General features: G+C 36.4%; 1 protein-coding gene across 1 annotated transcript; it reads left to right on the top strand.

The window, feature by feature from the left end:
- The first annotated feature begins 19,802 nt into the window (after window positions 1-19,802).
- On the top strand, window positions 19,803-21,437 carry LOC121992210. Its single transcript, XM_042546420.1, has 3 exons — window positions 19,803-20,543; window positions 20,695-20,880; window positions 20,994-21,437. Exons 1-3 carry the CDS (start codon window positions 20,040-20,042, stop codon window positions 21,282-21,284), a joined length of 981 nt encoding a protein of 326 aa, XP_042402354.1. The 5' UTR covers window positions 19,803-20,039; the 3' UTR covers window positions 21,285-21,437.
- Window positions 21,438-21,828: the final 391 nt, after the last annotated feature.

The raw sequence follows: 21,828 nt of genomic DNA, 5'->3' as shown, positions 1-21,828 counted from the left end.
TTCATTACTTGCATGATCTAATTTTATTAAACTGCGTGGTGATGTTATTTCTTTTGTGTATGTATGCTCCATATATTCACCGGTATAGAGGAGATGTTGTCGAAATTTTTCGGTAGGAACTTCTCTGGAGGCGTGACAAAGTTGAGTATTGCTAATATTAGCATAAGTAACACTAGTAAGTAGAGTTAATAGTTAAGTAACGATCACCTTAGAGAGTAGTAAGGAAGGTGGGTCGTTACATGGCTCGGGACTAGATCGACGTGTCCGAGAGCGAGTCGGAAGCAGAATCGGAAAGAAGCCACGAATCCGCATCCGTTTCTGAAGGGCCCGATCCCACTGTAAGTATCCCTCGACTAAACAATCTAGTCAATTACCTGTTACGAAAATTAGCTAAGTCTAATCTTAGAATTAAGTCACTTCTAAAGGAAGTAGTTGTCCTTAAAGAAGTGACTAACTCCGAATCTTTGACTGAACCAGTTCAGACTGGAAACTCGACTCAAGTCCAAAAACTTGAGGAAGAGAATTCTAGCCTGAAAACTCAGGTCAAGGATTTGGAGAAAACATTAGAACGATTCTCTTTGGGTTCCAAGAACCTTGATCTGATTCTTGGGACACAAAGGGCAATCTACAGTAGAACTGGACTATGATTCAAACCAAAAAAGAAATATAAATCATATTTGTCAATTATAAATAGATAAAATAATAAATCAGTCCAAGCATGGGTACCCAAGTCCAACCTGATTAATCAAGTTGGACTTGGTCAATATTGGGTCCCTAAGGATTAAATACATTACCTCGATAGACCATATCGAGGCTATGATCCAGGGGGAGCTAGAAGAAAAACAATAAAAATTAAATTAAATTAAAACTCCAATTAAATAAGATTAAAATTCAAATTAAATTAAAATTCAAATTAAATCAAATTAAGATCCAAATTAATTCAAATTAAAATCCAAAGGAAGGCTCCAGAATAGCTGGCACCTCCTAACTTAATCCACCCGATAAGGGTAACCAAGAGTAGACTACCCGGCAGGGTAATTAAGATTAGAGTAAAGTGGGCTAGATTTAACTTGACCTATGGTACTGGTGAAGTATTGGATGATAGTACGTTGGGGAAGCTTAGTCATCGCATGTCTAGGAAGATATGACTTTGACCTGGTGCGTTTGGCTAAGTGAAACTAACCGAAGCTACCCTCTATGGATCCTAACCAGTTAGACCAAGGTTTTGTATTAACTTCAATGGGTAGGACTATTTGGAAAACCTCGAAGGCATGGTTACTTTAGTGATGTCCTTGTGACTCACCATAGCCTAGAAGTTTATCCAAAAAATGTCTATTTGTTGAACCCAAAGCTAAACCTGAATCTAACGCAAAGTTAAACCAAAACCCTAAATTTGAATCTAATTCATCTCATAAAAATTATAGGATTCCCTGATTGAAAATTTAGATCGGGTGAGATGACTAAGGAATTAAAAATTAATTCAAACTCACAATTAATTCAAATTTAAAATTAAAATAAATTTAAAAGTAAATTCGTAATTAAAAATTAATTCAAACTCACAATTAATTCAAATTTAAAATTAAAATTAATTTAAAATTAAATTCGTAATTAAAATTAATTCAATTTCAAAGTAAATTCGTAATTAAAAATTAATTCAAACTCACAATTAATTCAGATTTAAAATTAAAATTAATTTAAAATTAAATTCATAATTAAAATTAATTCAATTTCAAAGTAAATTCGTAATTAAAATTAATTCAATTTAAAAATTAAATTCGTACTTAAAATATTTTTCAAAATTTAATTAACTTAAAACATCTTTCAAAATTAATTAACTTAAAATATCTTTCAAAATTTAATTAACTTAAAATATCTTTCAAAATTCAATTAATTTAAAATATATTTCAAAATTCAATTAACTTAAAATATCTTTCAAAATTCAATTAACTTAAAATATCTTTGAAAATTCAATTAACTTAAAATATCTTTCAAAATTCAATTAACTTAAAATATTTTTCAAAATTTAATTAACTTAAAATATTTTTCAAAATTCAATTAACTTAAAATATTTTTCAAAATTCAATTAACTTAAAATATCTTCAAAATATCTTTCAAAATTTAATTAACTTAAAATATCTTTCAAAATTCAATTAACTTAAAATATCTTTCCAAAATTCAATTAACTTAAAATATTTTTCAAAAATTAATTAACTTAAAATATTTTTCAAAATTCAATCAACTTAAAATATTTTTCAAAATTCAATCAACTTAAAATATTTTTCAAAATTTAATTAACTTAAAATATTTTTCAAAATTTAATTAACTTAAAATATTTTTCAAAATTTAATTAACTTAAAATATTTTTAAAAATTCAATGAACTTAAAATATTTTTCAAAAGTTAATTAACTTAAAATATTTTTCAAAATTCAATTAAATTAAAATATTTTTCAAAATTCAATTAACTTAAAATATTTTTCAAAATTCAATTAACTTAAAATATTTTTCAAAATTCAATTAACTTAAAATATTTTTCAAAATTCAATTAACTTAAAATATTTTTCAAAATTTAATTAACTAAAATATCTTTCAAAATTTAATTAACTTAAAATATCTTTCAAAATTTAATTAACTTAAAATATATTTCAAAAGTTAATTAACTTAAATTATTTTCCAAAATTCAATTAACTTAAAATATTTTTCAAAATTTAATTAATTTAGAATATTTTTTTCAAAATTAATTAACTTAAAATATTTTTAAAAATTAACTTAAAACCTTTAATATTAATGTCTTAATTATTCAAACCATCTAACAAACCCCCATAGGATTAACTGATAATTATCCTAGATTGGATGAGATTGAAAATTAGGGAGCTTACCTCAATTAAACTGTCTTTTGATCAAAGAGGAAAAATCCAATTCAACTACTTTATGTGTAGGAATTAGATCAATGGATACTGGACAGTGGATGCTCCAGACATATGACTGGAGATAGGTTGAAATTTATTAAGCTCAAACTAAAGAACCTAGGGTCGGTTGCATTCGGCAACGACAGTAAACTTAAGGTAATCAGAAAAGGTAATATCGAACTTAACTCCGATTTTATTATTCGAAAAATTTTATTAGTTGAAAATTTCAATTTTAATTTATTAAGTATAAGCCAATTATGCGATACTGGTTACTCAGTTAATTTTACCAAGTCCGAATGTATAGTCAAACATATTGATCATCCAAAAATCATACTTAAGGGCACTAGGAAAGATAATGTCTGCACCATTTATCTACCAACATCCTCAATAAAGTGTTTTCTAATACAACAAGAGGAAACTGAGTTGTGGCACAGGAGATTGGGTCACACTCACACTAGACTCTTTTCAAAAATGAGTCAAAATGGACTAGTTAGAGGGTTCAATCAAGTAGAAGGGTTAGACTATGATGAGACCTATGCCCTTGTAGCAAGACTTGAATCCATTAGGATGTTGCTGGCCTATCAGCACACAAGGGATTCAAGCTATTTCAAATGGACGTAAATCCATATTTTTAAACGGATTTATTAAAGAAGAAGTATATGTAGGTCAACCCCCAGGATTTGAGGACATAGAACAACCAAATTATGTCTTCAGACTAAAAAAGGCCCTATACGAACTAAAACAAGCACCTAGGGCTTGGTATGAACGTCTGTCCAATTATCTAACATCAAAAGGGTTTAAACAAGGTCAAATAGATCCAACCCTTTTCGTAAAAACCTTAGAAAATGACATTTTCATAGCCCAAATTTACGTCGACGATATTATTTTCGGTTCAACAAACTCTAAATTTCTAAAAGAATTCACCAAACTAATGGAAAATGAATTTGAAATGAGTCTGGTAGGAGAACTTAATTTCTTCTTAGGTTTACAGATTAAGCAAACTAAAGATGGAATTTATATTTATCAAACTAAATATGCTAAGGAATTAGTTAGAAAATTTGGCATGGAGAACTCAAAAATAATTAATACACCAATGGCTACAAATGCTAAAATTGACTCAGCCTTAGAAGGTAAACTAGTAGATTTGAAATACTATCGAAGTGCGATAGGAATTCTACTGTACCTAACTGCGAGTCGACCAGACATTATTTTCGCAGTAGGTATGTGTGTACGATACCAATCTTGTGCAAAAGAGTCTCACTTAACCATTGTCAAAAGAATCCTTAGGTATGTTAAGGGAACCCTAAATGTAGGACTATGGCACCCTAGATCTAGCACCCTTGACCTAACCGGCTACTCTGACTCAGACTATGCTGGATGCAAGCTAGATAGAAAAAGCACAAGTGGTAGCTGTCAATTTCTAGGACAATGCCTAGTAAGTTGGTCAAGTAGAAAGCAACACTGTGTTGCTTTATCTACCACTGAAGCGAAGCTGAATATATAGCCTTAGGTGAATGCACATCTCAGTTGCTATGGATGATGCATACCCTTAAAGACTATCAACTGGAATATCATAAAATAAAAATCTCAATTGATAATATAAGCTCAATAAATCTAACAAAAAACTCAATTCATCACTCAAGGACTAAACATATAGAAGTGAAGCACCATTTTGTAAGGGATCACGTAGCTAAGGGTGATATTAAACTCAATTATGTTGAGTCAAAATTAAACCTAGCTGGCATCTTCACAAAGCCCTTACTTGAACTTGAGTTCAGCTCACTTAGAAGGCAAATAGGAATGTGTTGGGTAGAGTAGGTATTGAGTTTCAAATCAGTTTCCTAGCTTCACTCTTAAATGTTCTACTTGTTTTCAAAATAAGGTTTTAAACATTCTAGGAAAATATTGTTTTTAAAATTCCAATTTTACTAGATTTTCAAAATATGGAATTAACTTAGGCTCTACCCTAGAAATCCTGCTCCCCTAAGTTTCAGCCAGAGCATCTCACAAACACCTAGGCTTACCTTGCTTGTGTTTGAAAAACATAGAACGGCGTGAGATGTATAGGGTACAACCTAGACTCAAGAATACTTATATCTGTGCATCAATATGAGTCTGGACGTTAAACACCAAGTCAACAGTAATCAAGTTAAGTCTTCCAGCACTAGTCAAATCTAACTGGATCTATTGACTTAACTTGACTAACCAAGTAAAAGTTGTTGCCCTCTAAATAATCAGCTAGTAGCTAAATGGTTAGACATGTGGCTGCAAAACAACGTGCTTGATATTTAAACCTTTTTGAGTTTACTCAGGCATGAACTTTAGGGCTATGATACCTCTCTAAAAGTAAATTGGATAATCTGAAACATATTTAACTTGACTCATGCTTGGACTTAAGGACCAACTGAATTTGAATGAATAACCTTACTTAAATTTGTATAAGTCTAACTACTCCCTCTTTCCAACTTTAGCTATATTTTTATATTAAAACACCTTATCAAATTTATAATATCCTGTTAGGATCCTTCAAAATTCAATATTTTCAACTAAAGTATTTGCAAAATGCTTAGCTACGTGATCTCTATAGCTGTCTACAAATATTTTAGCAAATACTTTTAAACTTAGTCAATTTTTGAGAAAATTTTATTTCAAATATATCAAAATTTTCAAACTTTCAAAGCAAAAATAATCTTTCAAATTTTATTCAAAATTGAGCTAAGTAAACTCTATTAAACTCTATTTTTCGCTTAGCAAAAATTATCCCCAAATTAAACTCTATTAATTATGAAAAGCCAAGTGTTTTCCAAACATTTTTATCCCTAAATTATCTCTCTGATTATCAAATCTTTTTGAAAAGTTGGTATTTTCTCAAACATATTTTTGATAAATGGCAAAGGGGGAGAATAGGAAAATTCAAAGAAAATTTAAAGATTGTTCAAAGAAAATTTTTGTTATGTTAAGGGGGAGATTCAATTAAGGGGGAGCTTTAATGTACTTACGTTTTATTTATGTGTATCCTTATTGCATTTCTTCTTAACTTTGAATTTCGGTTGCCATAATCAAAAAGGGGGAGATTGTTGGTGCGGGAAGCATCCGACGATCGAACCCAAGTTTTGATAATGGCAAATGGATTCAAAGTTAAGTTTAATTGTTATCTAATGTGTGTGATTGAGTGTTTCAGGAAAGTCCTAGCTGTGGTTAGGCAAGGGAAAAACCCTAGGGGGTGGTAACCCTAGGTCATAGGGGGTGGTAACCCTATGCGGAAAGTCTTAGCGGGTCGGGTGCTTCAGGCGAAAGTCCTAGGGGGTGGTAGCCCTAGGTGGAAAGTCCTGGTGTCATGAACCAGGTGGAAGACTGGACGGGTCGGGAAGTGGGCGTCCAGCAGAAAGTCCGGAGGCAACGAGTGTCGAGTAAAAGTCCAGTTGATATGGAGGATCGCACTGGCAACAGGTAAATCTCCTGAGTGGAGTAGGTGAGGACGCGTTCCCCATAGAGGGAACAGTAGGTGTCGGGTCGACCTAGGGTTTCTGGTCGAAAACCCGAAGTCAGACTCGGACAGTCCGAAGGCTGTCAGTTTATTCGTTTATATATTCCATTGTGTTCTAACTCTGTTTTGCAGGTAACTAACATTTTTATGCAGAGTTAGAAGTGACCGGGATCGGTCGACCGAACCTTGGGATCAGTTGACCGAACCCACAAATCAGCAGATCAGATCTCCAGAGGTTGGACCGGGCTCGACCAGGGGATCGGTAGACCGAACCTTGGGATCGGTCGACCGAACCTAGGTTGGGTGTCGACTGGATCAGGCTGACTGGGCTGAGTCAGAAGAGCTTATCGGTCGACCGGACCATTTTATCGATCGACCGAACCTCGGATGGAGTTTTGACTGGATCAAAGCGGAGCGAGAAGATCGGGCGGATTAGATAGGAGGGATCGCCTGATCGATCGACCGAACCTTGGGATCGGTCGACCGATCCGCCTTGGGTCAAACCTGATCCTGAGACTTGGGGATCTGGATCAGCGTCTGCAGAGCTATAAAAGGGAGCCTTGGGGTGCAGCTTCGATCAACTATTTCAGAAGCGAACTTTCTACTTCCTGCTGCTAACAAGTCGATCCCGAAGTGCTGCAACATCATCCTGACGACCCGGAGCTCAGTTCTTTCACCTTTCCATTGTCGTTGGTATATCTTATTGTTATTAATTGTCGTACTTCAAATTGTAAATATTTAACGAGCTTATAGTTGTTGCCCACCGAAAGTGATCAAAGATCGCGGGCCTTGGAGTAGGAGTCGCCACAGGCTCCGAACCAAGTAACCACTTGCGTCTCTGTGTGTTTTCATTTACTTTCCGCTGCGTATTTTACTCCGATAGTTTTTCGACTCAGTTAAAATAGCCATGAGCGCTATTCACCCCCCCTCTAACGCGATCTCGATCCAACATATGGTTTTCCATCACATGGATCTTCAGGCGAGGATCTAGGTAATTTTTCACTGTGTTTTCTGTGTGTTTAGCGCACTAGATCCTTGCAGTAGTATCAGAGCCACTTGCGAAAGCATATACTAAGTTGTTAGATTTTTATATGTGATATATAAATTGCATGAGATATTTACTATGATTTGCATGATTATGAGTTACAAAGTTGCTTTGGACAAAATGGTCTAAGACAAACTAGGTTTCAGCCAAACTAGGTCTCGGCCATGCAAAGTTTTAGCCAAACTAGGTCTCAGCCATACAAAGGTTTTAGCCAAACTAAGTCTCGGCCAAAGATGTTGTGAACAATAAGATCTCGGCCAAAACTGTTGTCAACAGCAAGATTTTATGGGCAGCAGGGTCTCGGGCATGGCAGCAACTCATATAGATTTTATGTCATAAAATATTGTAAATATTATATGACATGGTGCATGGTTATAGCCTTTAACCCCAATGTGATTGGATGTGTGTGTATGTTGTAATTCATAATACAACCTGTGTGTCGTGCCTTTCTTCTTTTTCATTCCTATTGTACATTTAGACTATCTTTGAATATAACTTAAGGTTTCTTTAGGTTTTGTAATGTACAAATTAGAGAAAGAACTAGTCTACTAGACAATGGTGAAAAAAGGAGGACAACAACAAACGACGACCAAGGAAGCACTTGGAGAAACTACTTTGACCTAAGTTAACCTTTCGCTCTTCTCATTAGGTTGAGAAGATCGTAGTTGATGGAGCCATAACCATGTCACATTTAATTTAGCATATATGTTGATGTGTGCTATGATTGTATGTGATGCATGCATAGTTTAATCGAAATTAGGTTCGTTTTATATGTCTACCAAAGTTTAGTACTCACTACTACCTTGATCATTTGTAGTCAAGTTTTGCCAAAGCAAAGTGATTCGTTTTATCTTGGTAGAGTGTGATAGGATAATTGTGATGTCCAACTATTGAACTCTGGGTGTGACTTAACTAAGTTACCTCAATTAGATTGAGAACTTAAAGGCATATCCCGTACGATGTAATTCAAATTATACTAGTCTTGGGCGATTAGCCAAAGCAAACTCAAGGTGAGTTATAATATGGATTTCATAAGATAGGCAAATGAACAAATAGTCTTGTTCATCGAATGATACAAGAGTTACATAGGATGTAATTGATAAACATTGCCTACCTACATTATACTAAGTCTTGGACGATTAGCCAAATCTAACTCAAGATGAGGTATAATATGGATCTTATCCCACATGAATGTCATCACGATTGGATTTGGAGCTACTAGTGTGGGTAAAACCACATCCATGACTTACTCCGACCAAGCTTTTAAATTCTGGAGAATAATTTAGTTAAAGTCATAATTAAATGATCTAAATATGATACTTATTTCTACATTTTATTGTTGTAGATCACCATATCGTCTAGTACGTTGAATACACTCTCACTATAATCTGTCCTTGATAAGGACAAGCTCAATGGAGCTAACTTCCTAGATTGGTACTGAAACGTGAGAATATTTCTCAAGCAAGAGAGAAAACTATACGCCCTAGAACAGCCCATTCTTGAACCACCCTCCACTATTGCCACTAGAGTTGATAAGGATGTTTATAATAAGCATCAAGATGATGCATTAGATGTATCATATCTTATGTTTGTCACCAAGAACTCTGAGCTTCAGAAGCAACAAGAGAACATGGATGCTTAAGATATGGTTGCACATCTTAGACAACTATATCAAGGATAGACAAGGCATGAGAGATTTGAGATCTCTAAGGCTCTATTTCAATGCAAAATATAAGAAGAAAGTCTCGTAGGGCCTTATGTGCTCAAAATGATTGGGTATGTGGAGAATCTACAAAGGTTGGGATTTTCACTAGGCCAAAAATTGGCCACTAACCTTATTTTGCAATTATTGCCTGAGAGTTATAGTTAATTTATCATGAATTATAACATGAATGAAATTGACAAACCATTGCCTAAGATGTTGAGTATGTTGAGAACTGCTGAACTCAACCTTAAGAAGATAAAACTTAGTACATTTTTGATGGTGCCAAAGGGCAAAGGTAAATGGAAGCCCAAAGATAAGGGTAGGACCCAAGCCAAAGGCAAAGGTAAGACTCATGCATTGAAATCTAAAGGTGGTGTTGCTAAGGAAGGAACCTACTTCCACTGTGGTGAGACCGAATATTGGAAGAGAAACTACAAGATGTACCAAGAGGAATTGAAAAGAAAGAGAAGTGAGACTTCTCCCTCAGGTATATATGTTATAGAGATCAATCTATCTATTTTTCTTCATGGGTATTATATATTAGGTGTGCATCTCATATTTGTACTAATGTGCAGGGGTTGATAAATAGTAGATCTTTGACAAAGGGCAAAGTGGACCTACAAGTAGGTAATGATGTAAGAGTTGCTGCTATCACTGTAGGAACATATTATTTATCTTTGCCCACTGGACTTGTTTTAGAACTAGAAGAGTGTTGTTACATGTCTGCCTTGACTAAGAACATTATCTCTATTTCTTGTTTGGACAAGAAAGATTTTTTATTTATAATAAAGGACAAATGTTATTCTATTTATTTCAATGAAATGTTCTATTGTAGTGTACATCTTATGAATGGACTCTATATTCTAGACTTTGACAACCCAATCTATAACATAAATGTTGGTGCAACCTTAGGTCAAGGTTGACCTGGATGATCCGACTCGAGTTGACCTGACTCGAGGTATATTTTGATGTTTGACAAGAATAGAGAAGTTGTATTTTGATGTTTGACAAGAATAGGAACTTGGGGGATTGTGGGTGCAACCTTTGGTCAAGGTTGATCTGGTTGACCCGACTTGAATTGACCTGATTCGGGAAAAGTCCAAGTATGGAGACTTGACACGGAAAAGTCCAAGCAGGGAGCTTGGCATGGGAAAAGTCCAAGTATGGAGACTTGGCACGGAAAAGTCCAAGCAGGGAGCTTGGCACGGGAAAAGTCCAAGCAGGGAGCTTGGCACGGGAAAAGTCCAAGTATGGAGACTTGGCACGGAAAAGTCCAAGCAGGGAGCTTGGCATGGGAAAAGTCCAAGCAGGGAGCTTGGCACGGGGAAAATTCCAAGTATGGAAGCTTGGCATGGGAGGTCGGAGAGGGCTCGGTAGCTCGTTCTCTGAACTGGATGGAGTCGGAGAGGGCTCGGTAGCTCGTTCTCTGGACTAGGTCAGAGAGGGCTCGGTAGCTCGTTCTCTGGACCGGACGAAGTTGGAGAGGGCTCGGTAGCTCGTTCTCTGGACTAGGTCAGAGAGGGCTCGGTAGCTCGTTCTCTGTACCGAACGAAGTTGGAGAGGGCTCGGTAGCTCGTTCTCCGGACTAGGTCAGAGAGGGCTCGGTAGCTCGTTCTCTGGACCGGACGTGTAAGTCGGAGAGGGCTCGGTAGCTCGTTCTCCGGACTAGGTCAGAGAGGGCTCGGTAGCTCGTTCTCTGGACCGGACGTGGAAGTCGGAGAGGGCTCGGTAGCTCGTTCTCCGGACTAGGTCAGAGAGGGCTCGGTAGCTCGTTCTCTAGATCAGGAAGGTTTTAGGTTTAAGGCTGGGTAAGTGGATCAGTCTGCTGACCGATCCAGTGAAACACTGGGTTATCTGATCGGTCTGTGGACCGATCAGTAACCACACAGAAACCTTCTGTGAGTTATCTGATCGGTCTGGTGACCGATCAGTAAGAAGGCTGATCGGTCCACAGACCGATCAGGGATCGCAACCAACTCTCTGTGAGAGTTGGGATCGGTCTGGGGACCGATCAGCGTAGGACCTGATCAGTCCCCTGACCGATCAGATCCACCCTGGACCGATCAGGGTGGAGCCTGATCGGTCCAGGTCTAGCCGTTGAGTCACAACGGCTAGATTTCTTCTTTGTCTTCTTCGCAGGTTGATATAAGGTGGAGGGCCACTACTGTTGGGAGTTCTTCTTGACTCTTCCTCCTTGCGATCTGAGCTTTGCTGAGCTCTTCATCCCTGAAGCTTCGTGTGAGCTTCCCTCGGCTGAGTTTCCAACTGAGCAGTTGCTGCTGTGCTGTGGTTGGCATCCGTGAAGTTGTTGCTTCATCAACAGTCGACAAGAAGGCAAGCAAACTAGTGTTTTTACATTCATATTGTTCTTGGCTTCTTGCTGTATTTCTTGTACTCTGATCTTGCTGTTGCAAGAGAGATTGTGGCGAGGTTTCTCCACCCAGAAGGAGTTTTTATTAGCCGGTTTTCCGGGGTCTCATCCACCGACGGATTGATAGGATTCGTCCACCTTACGAACACGCCGAGGAGTAGGAGTATCATCTCCGAACCTCGTTATATCATCGCGTTTGAGGTTTGATCTTCTCCATTTTCGTTTCTACTCTTTATTTCCGCTGCGCTAACTCAAATTGTAGGAAGAAACGAGAATTTGGGTCGGCTATTCACACCCCCCCTCTCTAGCCGCTATCCGAAGGTCCTAACAATAAATACCAAATGATTAAAGTCTAATGATTTGAACCAAATATATCTCTGGCATTGTCGCTTCAGTCACATAAATGAGAGTCGCATATCCCAACTTCATAAGAATGAACTTTTAGACTCATTTGATTTTGAATCATATAAGATATACAAATCTTGCCTTCAAGGCAAGATGACAAGGACTCTATTTAGTGGACACAACGAAAGAGCTAATGACTTATTAGGACTCATATATACTGATTTATGCGACCCTTTCAGAATAACAGCTAGAGGAGGATATCATTACTTCATAACATTTACTGATGACTTTAGTCGGTACGACCACATGTTCTTATGAGACATAAGTCAGAATCCTTTGAAAAGTTTAAAGAATTCAAGAATGAAGTACAAAACCAACTTGGTAAGCGTATTATGATGCTTCGATCAGATCAAGGTGAGGAATACTTTAACCAAGAGTTTCTTGACCGTCTCGTTAAGTGTGGGATCATATCTCACACTAGAACACCATAATGAAATGGTGTATCAGAAAAGATAAATCATACTTTATTAGATATGATACGATCAATGATGAATCAAACATATCTTCTTATTTACTTCTGGAGACATGCTCTAGAGATGACCACTTTCACACTTAACCGCGTTCCATCTAAGGCTGTCATAAAGGCACCATATACGATATGGACTGGGAAGAATCCCAAGATGTCTTTCATGAAGATTTGGGGATGTGAGGCTTATGTTCAAGATAAGTCTCAGATAAGCTAGCACCCAAATCAGATAAGTGTTATTTTGTAGGATATCCTAAAGAAATAAAGGGATATTACTTTTATAATCTCACACAAAAATAATGTGTTTGTTGCCAGAAATGGAGTCTTTCTAAAAAAAGAGTTTATTTCTAGAAAAAATAGTGGGAGTAAAGTCGATCTTGAAGAAATTCAAGATATAGAATCAAGTACCTAAGCCTTGATGGAAATTGAACAGACACCACAATGTGGAACCGCCACATCAGTATCCCCCTTGAGTCAGTCAACATGAGTCAACTTAGTTCAATGTAATCTGTGCCCTAAAATGAATAATATAAATTTGAACAAGCGCCACAAGATGTTGTGGATCATGATTTTGTTACACTACAAGAAGTTGTGGAGCAACAATATGTTCAAGTAGCACAAGCTCTACGCAGATCTGATAGGACCCGTTGTCAACCTGAGAGATATTCTTTTCTTTTATCTGACCATGGTGATGTAGAACTTATTTGTCTCAATGAGCATATATCTTATCAGAAAGTTATATAGGGCCTAAATTCTGAGAAATGGCCAGAAGTCATAAGATACAAAATGGAATCCATGTACACTAACCAAGTATGAACTTTAGTTGATCCTCCAGAAGAGATCAAACCTATTGGGTGTAAGTGGGTCTTCAAACTGAAGACCGACATGGATGGTCTTTTGCATACCTATAAAGGTAGATTGGTGGCTAAAGGATTCAAGCAGATTCATGGTATAGATTATGATGAAACCTTTTCATCAGTTGCGATGCTCAAGTCTATTCGGATCATACTTGCTATTGCAGCTTACTATGATTATAAAATCTGGTAGATGAATGTCAAAACTATATTTTTTAATGAAAATCTATTCGAGGGTGTGTATGTGACACAACCTGAGGGTTTTGTATATCCAGAGCATGCTGAAAAGATATGTAAGTTGTAACGATCCATTTATTGATTAAAGCAACCTTCTAGAAGCTGGAATCTTCAATTTGATGATGCAATTAAAGTGTTTGGTTTCATCAAGAATGAAGATAAACCTTGTGTCTACAAGAGGGTTAGTGGGAGCAAAATCATCTTTCTCATATTGTATGTAGATGACATATTTCTCATTAGAAATGATATCCCTACTCTTCAGTCAGTGAAGACTTGGCTTGGGAATTATTTTTCTATGAAAGACTTAGGAGAAACAACCTACATTTTATGCATAAAGATCTATAGAGATAGACTTAAGAGATTGTTTGGTCTAAGTCAAAGTACATACATTGACAAGGTGCTTCATTGTTTCGTCATGCAGAATTTCAAGAAGGAATTTTTGCCGATGTCACATGGTGTGAGTTTTTCGAAGACTCAATGCCCCTCTTCTAAGGAAGAAAGAGACCACATGGATCAGATTCCTTATACATCTGTTATAGGGTCTATCATGTATTTCATGCTTTGTACTCACCCAGATGTCTCATATGCATTAAACATGACGAGTAGATACCAGTCAGATCCAGGTGAACGTCACTGGACAGTATTCAAGAATATTCTTAAGTACTTGAACTCAAGATTATTTCTTGATATTTGGAGGTGATGAAGAGCTCACTGTAAAGGGTTACATCGATGCTAGCTTTCAAACTGATAAGGATGATTCTAGATCATAGTCAGGGTATGTTTTTTTACTTAAATGGTGGTGTTGGGTATTAGATACTACAGAAGTTCCATCTCATTCAAGAGATCATTGATACATGAGATGTGAGGATATGCAGAATACCAACCAATGCTAACATTATGGATCCTTTGACCATGACTTTGACATAGAGGAAACATGATGGGCACACTAAGTCAATGGATATTAGATATTTCAGTGATTGACACTAGTAACATAAAAAGATTCTTAGTGTAAGCCCTAAAAACCAATCAAGAGTTGCTTGACTTAGGATATATTGTATCATATTTTATTAATAAATGGTAAAGTTATATTATATTTATTATAGTTTAGTACCGAATAAATAAGTATAATAATGTCCTAGGATAGCAGGTTCTAATCTACAACATATCAATTGGTTGAATTGACTATGAGATATTGTAGATTTATATAAAACACTACTCTTAACTATTCCTAGTCAAGCATTAATATGCAAGAACAATATTAATGCGTTGAGACTAGCATGTAGATCAACGGATGAATTAATTTCACAAGTCATAGATATGAGATATCAGGTTGACACATGAGTATATATTAGAGAATATGTACTGGATGACCCGCCATGAGAATATTTCATAGATCATTATATGAGTGTTATAAATATTCTTATCTGACTATTAGTATAAATAGTTCTTAGACCCGAAGTCACTACGGTTCCCTACATAAGGAGTTGTGTGCTTTGGTATCGGCAAACATCACTTGTAACAAGGTGGACTATAAAGTCGATCACTGGTATACAATAAGTTATGCGGAGGGATGTGAGTGATGTAGATAGGATCTATCCCTTCCATATGACGGAAGCGATATCCGTGGGCCCCTTGATTAGTAGGACATAAGAATTATGACCATGCTCAAATGAGTCAATATGAGATATTGAGCTTATTTGTATGAGTGTGTCTCCTTAGAGATCAAAAAACATAAAGATTTATAAGATGATAACACGATCTATGCCTCATTGATCAATCTAGATATCAAAGATAGAAATATTGAGTCATACAGGATAATAGACATAGGCAGGTTAAGTCAGATCTCGACTTTCTCGTCACTTGGGTAGCAATGATGCATTGCTAGATCTCACTCACTGCTTATGTATCACAAATATTGATTTGAATACATTGCCAATATTACGAGAACTTATTGGGTCATACATAAAGAACAAGTTGAATTGAAGATAAGTTTATATTTAATTTGACTAAACTATGATGAAACATGAGACTATTGGGTTAGACTCAACCTTGATATCTCAATGATTGGTACTAGCGCTAGTGGGAGATTGTTAGTGTTAGCCCTAAGAGTCAACCATGCAATGAATTAGATTCATGGAATCAATTTGGATTGATGAGGTTCAATGAGTTAGACTCATTAGGTGAACTTGAATTCACCATGGAAGATGAAAGATCAATTTCAAAAATGATCATCAAATGTTGATTTTAATTCTAGAAGGAAGACCAAAAGACTCTTCATGAAAGATGACTAAGAGTCAATTTATGAAGGAGATCAAGAGGCTCTTCATGAATTGAATTCATGAAGGAAGATCAAAAGGCACAAGGACCTTTGGTATTCCATGAGAATACAAAAGGTGTGTTGATGATTTTCGGCCATAACTTGAAGGGTTCATATTGTCTTCTTTTCTTCCTCCCTATCTTGGTCGAACCTCCTAGAAAGGGTTACTAGCACAACCTTAGGTAGTTTCCTTCTCCACTTCGTGAGTTTGTGAGACAAACAAAGGCTTGTTCGTGTAGATACCGTAGAGGTGCGACATCTTGATCGCGCTGAGATCTACATCTAAAGAAACATTGCTGCTGGTATTGCGAAGGGCACACAGCAAAGGTATAACTCTCCACAAATACTTACTATATGGTTTTCCTTCGCATGGATCTTCTGAAGAGGATCTAGATAATTTTTCGCTATATTTTTTGTATGTTTAGCGTAATAGATCCTTACAATGTCGACTACAAGACTTCAGGGAAGATGGATGACAGATAATTTTGGAACAGGTTAACACATTTTGTGAATTGAATATGATTCCAATACTTGATATAGAGGACAATATGTTAACTCGTGGTCATGTTAGGCGTAGAGGGCAACTCATCGCCAATTTTCATCATTATCGTGTGGAGACTTTTTGTCAGGTATTATTTCTAATTTTTTTTTGTTAAAGAAATTTCATTGATTATTAATGTTATCATGGTTGCAAATTTGAATGCTAGGTTGTTGATTTAATTATACAAGAAATGAATTATTGCTTTTCAAAAGTTAGTACGAAATTGCTTGGTTGCATATAATGTCTTTATCCAAGAAATTTTTTCTCTCAATTTGATGTTTCCAAACTCATCCATCTTGTTGATTTTTATCTCGAGGACGTCTTTGATACTGATTATTTATTTTAGAACAACAACTTATGAGTTTCTTTTATAATCCGTGGGATGATCCTCACTTTTCTTCAATTGGCGACTTCGGAATTCTTGCTAAGAAATTGGTTGAGACCGAAAAATATTTAGTTTTTCCATTGATTTATCGTATGATAGAGTTGACATTAGTTTTACTTGCAACTGCTTCCGTTGAACGAGTTTTTTCTACAATGAAGACTGATTTACATAATAGAATGGGAGATGAATGGATGAATGACAGTCTAGTTGTTTACATTAAAAAGGATATTTTTTTACAATTAAAAATGAGCAAATATTACAATATTTTCAACAAATGCATTCTCGTAGAATCCAATTGTCTCCTCTTGTACCAACTCGTCGGCTGTCGTAGACTTCTGTATCAATCCAGAAATAAAGCTCACCTATGGAAGAAAGGTAGACTTTTGTAATCCTTGAGATATCAAGGCCTAAAAGTTTAGTGGGGAGAAACTTAATAGAAATTCAAACATCATGTGACGTATGATGATTATCTTCTTTTTTTTTGGCTCTGTTTTGCTAATAGGAATGATGATTAACATCTTGTATTATCTATGGAACTATTATCTTGGTAGTGATTAACCTATAGAAAATTTTCAATAAATTTTATGCTAATGTTAATATTTCAATTTAATTATATGTATTTTCTATAAGTTATGATACTTTATTAGTTATTTTTCGTGTGTTCATACTTTTTAAAGAAATCTATATTGTACAACTTACCATTCAAAATAAAAAGTATGTCCCTGATCATGACTATGATTTTTTTTTTTTGTTTTTCTCCTTCCCCTCCCCTTTCCTTCCTGCTCCTTCTCTTCGCTACAGATAAGTTTCTTTTCTTTTTCTCCGCCCTAGAGAATTTTTTTTCCTTTTGAAATCTTTTTCTTTTCTTTTGATCATTTAGAGTTAACAAAACCTAAAGAGAAGTAAAGGAAGAAAAACACGGGACACAATGGAGGGATGGTGTTTCCTTGAAGTGACGGGGATTAAATGTATATGGTAAAAGATGATAATATTCCTTCTAGACAGTTTAATATCGTCAATTTCTTGATTAGATATAGGTAAGTAAATTATAAAAGACTTCATCGAACAACAGTAATATATACAGAAGGATTATATGTGATAACACTACGACATGAACTATTTGCAGGGTGGTAAAGATTAGATATTATTTATATGGGGATAGATTCAATCAAATTTAACGGATCAAGGTAAGAATAAACTCATGTCTTCGCCTGATCACTAGGTAGGTAAGAATCGTCTCCGGGGTAAGGTTGAGTTAGTTAATATGAGCAGAGTTGCTATCATAGGGCAAGGGTTCAAATCTTTGCAAAGTCGAGAAAAAAAACCCTCCTCCGTACTGACCAACTATAACTTCCTGATTTACCTCCTCACATATAGTCATGAGGCCGACTATGTGGGGCCACTGGGATGACAGATTCTACCTTTTTACTACTCCTAGATAGGTAAGAATCAACTCATGTCTTCGTCTAACAATGACTAAGGATATATTTTGTTTTGGGTAAAAATTCAAAGATTTTTTTATTAAAATCGTTTGTTTTTTAATTAAAATAATATTTCATTCTATCTTAATTTATTTTTATTTTTAAAAATATATTTTTAAAAAAAATATATTAGTAACTATAAAATCATAATTGTAGGTAAGGATTATAATTTCATAAATACTATTACTCTACAATTATAACGGCATAAATAGTAACTGATATAATATAATATTAATTATAAATAAATTATCTATATTATAACAATTATGATTAATAATCAAAATTGAAATAGTATGTATATTATAATACTTATAATCCCTATCTGTTAGTATTATAAATTTAAAAAAAGATAAAATATATTGAAGTGAAATGAGAAAAAAAAATATTTTTATAATTATAATAAAAAAAGATGCTCATTTTGATTTTTATTCCCCCTCTCCCTCATTTATGCTGAGTAATTTTTTTAAAAAATAAATATATTTATTTGCCATAAACATCATCTTTAATTGTTTTCTTTTTGTCAGCTATCTTAAGCTAGGGAAGCGTTGAATTAACAAATGTATTTCTATGTTTTTATTTTTGATTTTTTTCATTTTAACCGATTTGAGTTTATTTATAAGTATTCAAATTTAAAAATGAATTATCTATTTTAATATGTATGGAGTCATTATATAAAAATATTTTTAGTATTCAAGTCTTAGAGAATTATTTATAAGTTTTAAACAGAATTAACAAATGAAATAGAGTTTAACTAAACATGTAAAATTTAAGAGAAATATTTATAAGTTTTATTTGGATTGCCTATCTGACGTTTAGGTAGGTAGGTAGTGTTCAAACGTTTAGATGATAAGATAATCGAGTCGAGCCGAACTTAAAATGAACCAAGCTTTTGAAATGAGTGTTCAAGCTTGGCTTAATTTATTTTTTATGAGCTTGAGCTTGTTTGAAGCATCCCGGTGCACGAAGCTCTCGCCATGCGAAGTCCCCGGGAAGGATTCATTGTACGTAGTCTTACCTTGCTTTTTGCAAGAGACTGTTTTCAGGATTCGAACCCGTGACCTTTTGATCATATGATAACAACTTTACCGTTGCGCCAAAGCTCCCCTTCTATTTATCATATTGAAAAGAATTTTATTAATAATTATGGTTTTTGAATATTGTTTACGAACGTTGTTCACGAACGTTGTTCACGAATGTTAATAAGCTGAACACATATGTGTTTAAGCTTGTTTGTTTAGCTTAACGAGCTGTTCAAACTTATTTGTTTAATTAATCTTATGTATAGTGAACGAACATAAACAAGCTCTTACCAAGTCGAATACCGAACTTATTTATGAACGCTTGATTCATTTACAGCCCTATAGGTAGGAAGTATCTTTGAGAAAATTCGTTTGGGATTTAAAATATTGGCATTTAGTTAGCGAAGCCGAACCGAAAATATATTTTTAAAATTGTTATTAAATTATAAGGTTTTGGATCAAATTATTATTTTAAAAAATGGCATGTTGTTATTATTTTTTTTTTTTTTATTTGTCGGTGGAAAAGCTCCACAAAAAACTTAAAGTCCCTGATGTCGAACAATCGTGACCGACTCCCAACGCGTTCATGGTTGCCTCGGCGTCCCTCGTCATCCCCAAGAAAACGCCAAGTTACAGAGCAAACGGCGTCGTTGACCTGTCACACGAATGACATCAGTCTCTCACATGGCTACATCGCTGTACTCAACATGCATTGCGTGTACAATTCAATCACACAATTCACCGCTTCTTCTTCTTCATCTTCTTCCATAAGATACATCCCAGCCAGATCCCGATCCAATCAAGCCACCGACGATCGAGATGCACGCGAAGACGGACTCCGAGGTGACTAGCCTCGCCCTCTCGTCGCCGCCGCGCTCGCCGCGGCGGCCGGTCTACTACGTCCAGAGCCCATCGCGCGACTCCCACGACGGCGAGAAGACCGCCACATCCTTCCACTCCACCCCGGCGCTCAGCCCCACCGCGTCGCCGCCGCGCCACTCCCACTCCTCGGTCGGCCCCCACTCGCGCGACTCCTCCTCCAGCCGCTTCTCCGGATCTATCAAGCCCGGACGCGGGCGGAAGATCGCGGCGGCCGGAGCGGTCGTCGCGGATGAGAAAGGGGCGGGGCAGGGGCGGATCAAGATCAAGGAGTTCGCCACGATCGAGGAGGAGGGGCTGCTGGAGGAGGAAGACGAGCAGCTTGGGCTGCCGCGGCGGTGCTACTACTTGGCCTTCGTCCTCGGATTCGCGGTGCTCTTCTCCTTCTTCGCCCTCATTCTCTGGGGCGCCAGCAGATCGCAGAAGCCTCGAGTCACCATGAAGGTTCCCTTTCCCTTTCCCTTTCCCTTTCCCTTTCGATCCTCTTTTTGGTATCATTTTTCCATTTTTTTAAATACATCATATACATATAATTCAGAGAAATGCATTTGGTTATGATCTCTGCTAATTCATCGCGTGCATCAATTAATCGTAGAGCATTACGTTTGAAAACTTCATAATCCAAGCCGGCACCGACGCGTCGCTGGTCCCCACCGACATGTCTACCCTCAACTCCACCGTCAGCTTCGCCTTCCGCAACACCGGAACCTTTTTCGGCGTCCACGTCAGCGCCACGTCCCTCCAGCTCGACTACAGCCAGCTCACTGTCGCCACCGGAGACGTAATAATTCACAACCTTTCCATTTTTATCTCTTGCTTTTTTTGAAAAAATAAAAGCATATTTAATTTATCATAAATCCCCAAAACAAAAATATTTATAAACAAAAATTGCAGATGAAGAATTTTTACCAGTCGAGGAAGAGCCAGCGAAACGTGGTGACGGTGGTGGAAGGGACGAAGGTGCCTTTGTACGGAGGCGGGCCGATCCTCTCCGGCGCATCTGGAAAGCCCAATCAGCCGAACCGGATCCCTTTAACTCTCAGCTTCGTGATCAAGGCCAAGGCTTATGTGCTGGGCCAGCTGGTAAAGCCCAGGTTCCACGTGGGCGTTGAGTGCCAGGTCAGCCTGGACCCCGCGAAGCTCGGCTCCCCTGTCTCCTTGAAGAACTCCTGTCAGTACAACTGAAAAAGCAGAAGCAATATATTTATAATTTTGTATTTTTTTTATTTTAGTAGTAGCGACAATATATTATTAATGCACTGCTTTATTATTTATTTTTGTAAGCCAACCAATTTATTTAATATTGGTCTATGATAAATTTTTGTTTGTCTGATCAAAGTTTATAAAGGCGTATTATCCCGGGATTATAATACAGCGGTAGGTTATTTAGGTTATTACCGAAGTACTCATGTTTTGAGTTTCAACTTATAGTGAATTTGTAAATGGGACACGTAATTAAAGAATATTAGACTCTTAGGTTGTCCTAATTTTTTTACCTTTTTTTTTTAAAAATATTTATTTATTTCCCTCCAATGGGAAAAAAAATCAAAAAAGAAAAAAAAAAAAAGTGTGGGAGAGATAACAAGTGAGAGAGATGAATCAGAGCAAGGATGGAATACACAGAGAAGAGGAAGCCACGCTCCGCTTCGATCGAGCGAACAAGCAAGCAATCGCTGTGTCTCTCTGCTTCCTCTCTTTGATTCGTTCCCAAGCATGCGTTCTTCTCTTT

The sequence above is a fragment of the Zingiber officinale genome, chromosome 6B (genome assembly GCF_018446385.1).
Source record: "Zingiber officinale cultivar Zhangliang chromosome 6B, Zo_v1.1, whole genome shotgun sequence".
NCBI lineage: Eukaryota > Viridiplantae > Streptophyta > Magnoliopsida > Zingiberales > Zingiberaceae > Zingiber > Zingiber officinale.
Note: the sequence above shows the minus strand (reverse complement) of the source record. Positions and strands in the feature narration are given on the sequence as shown.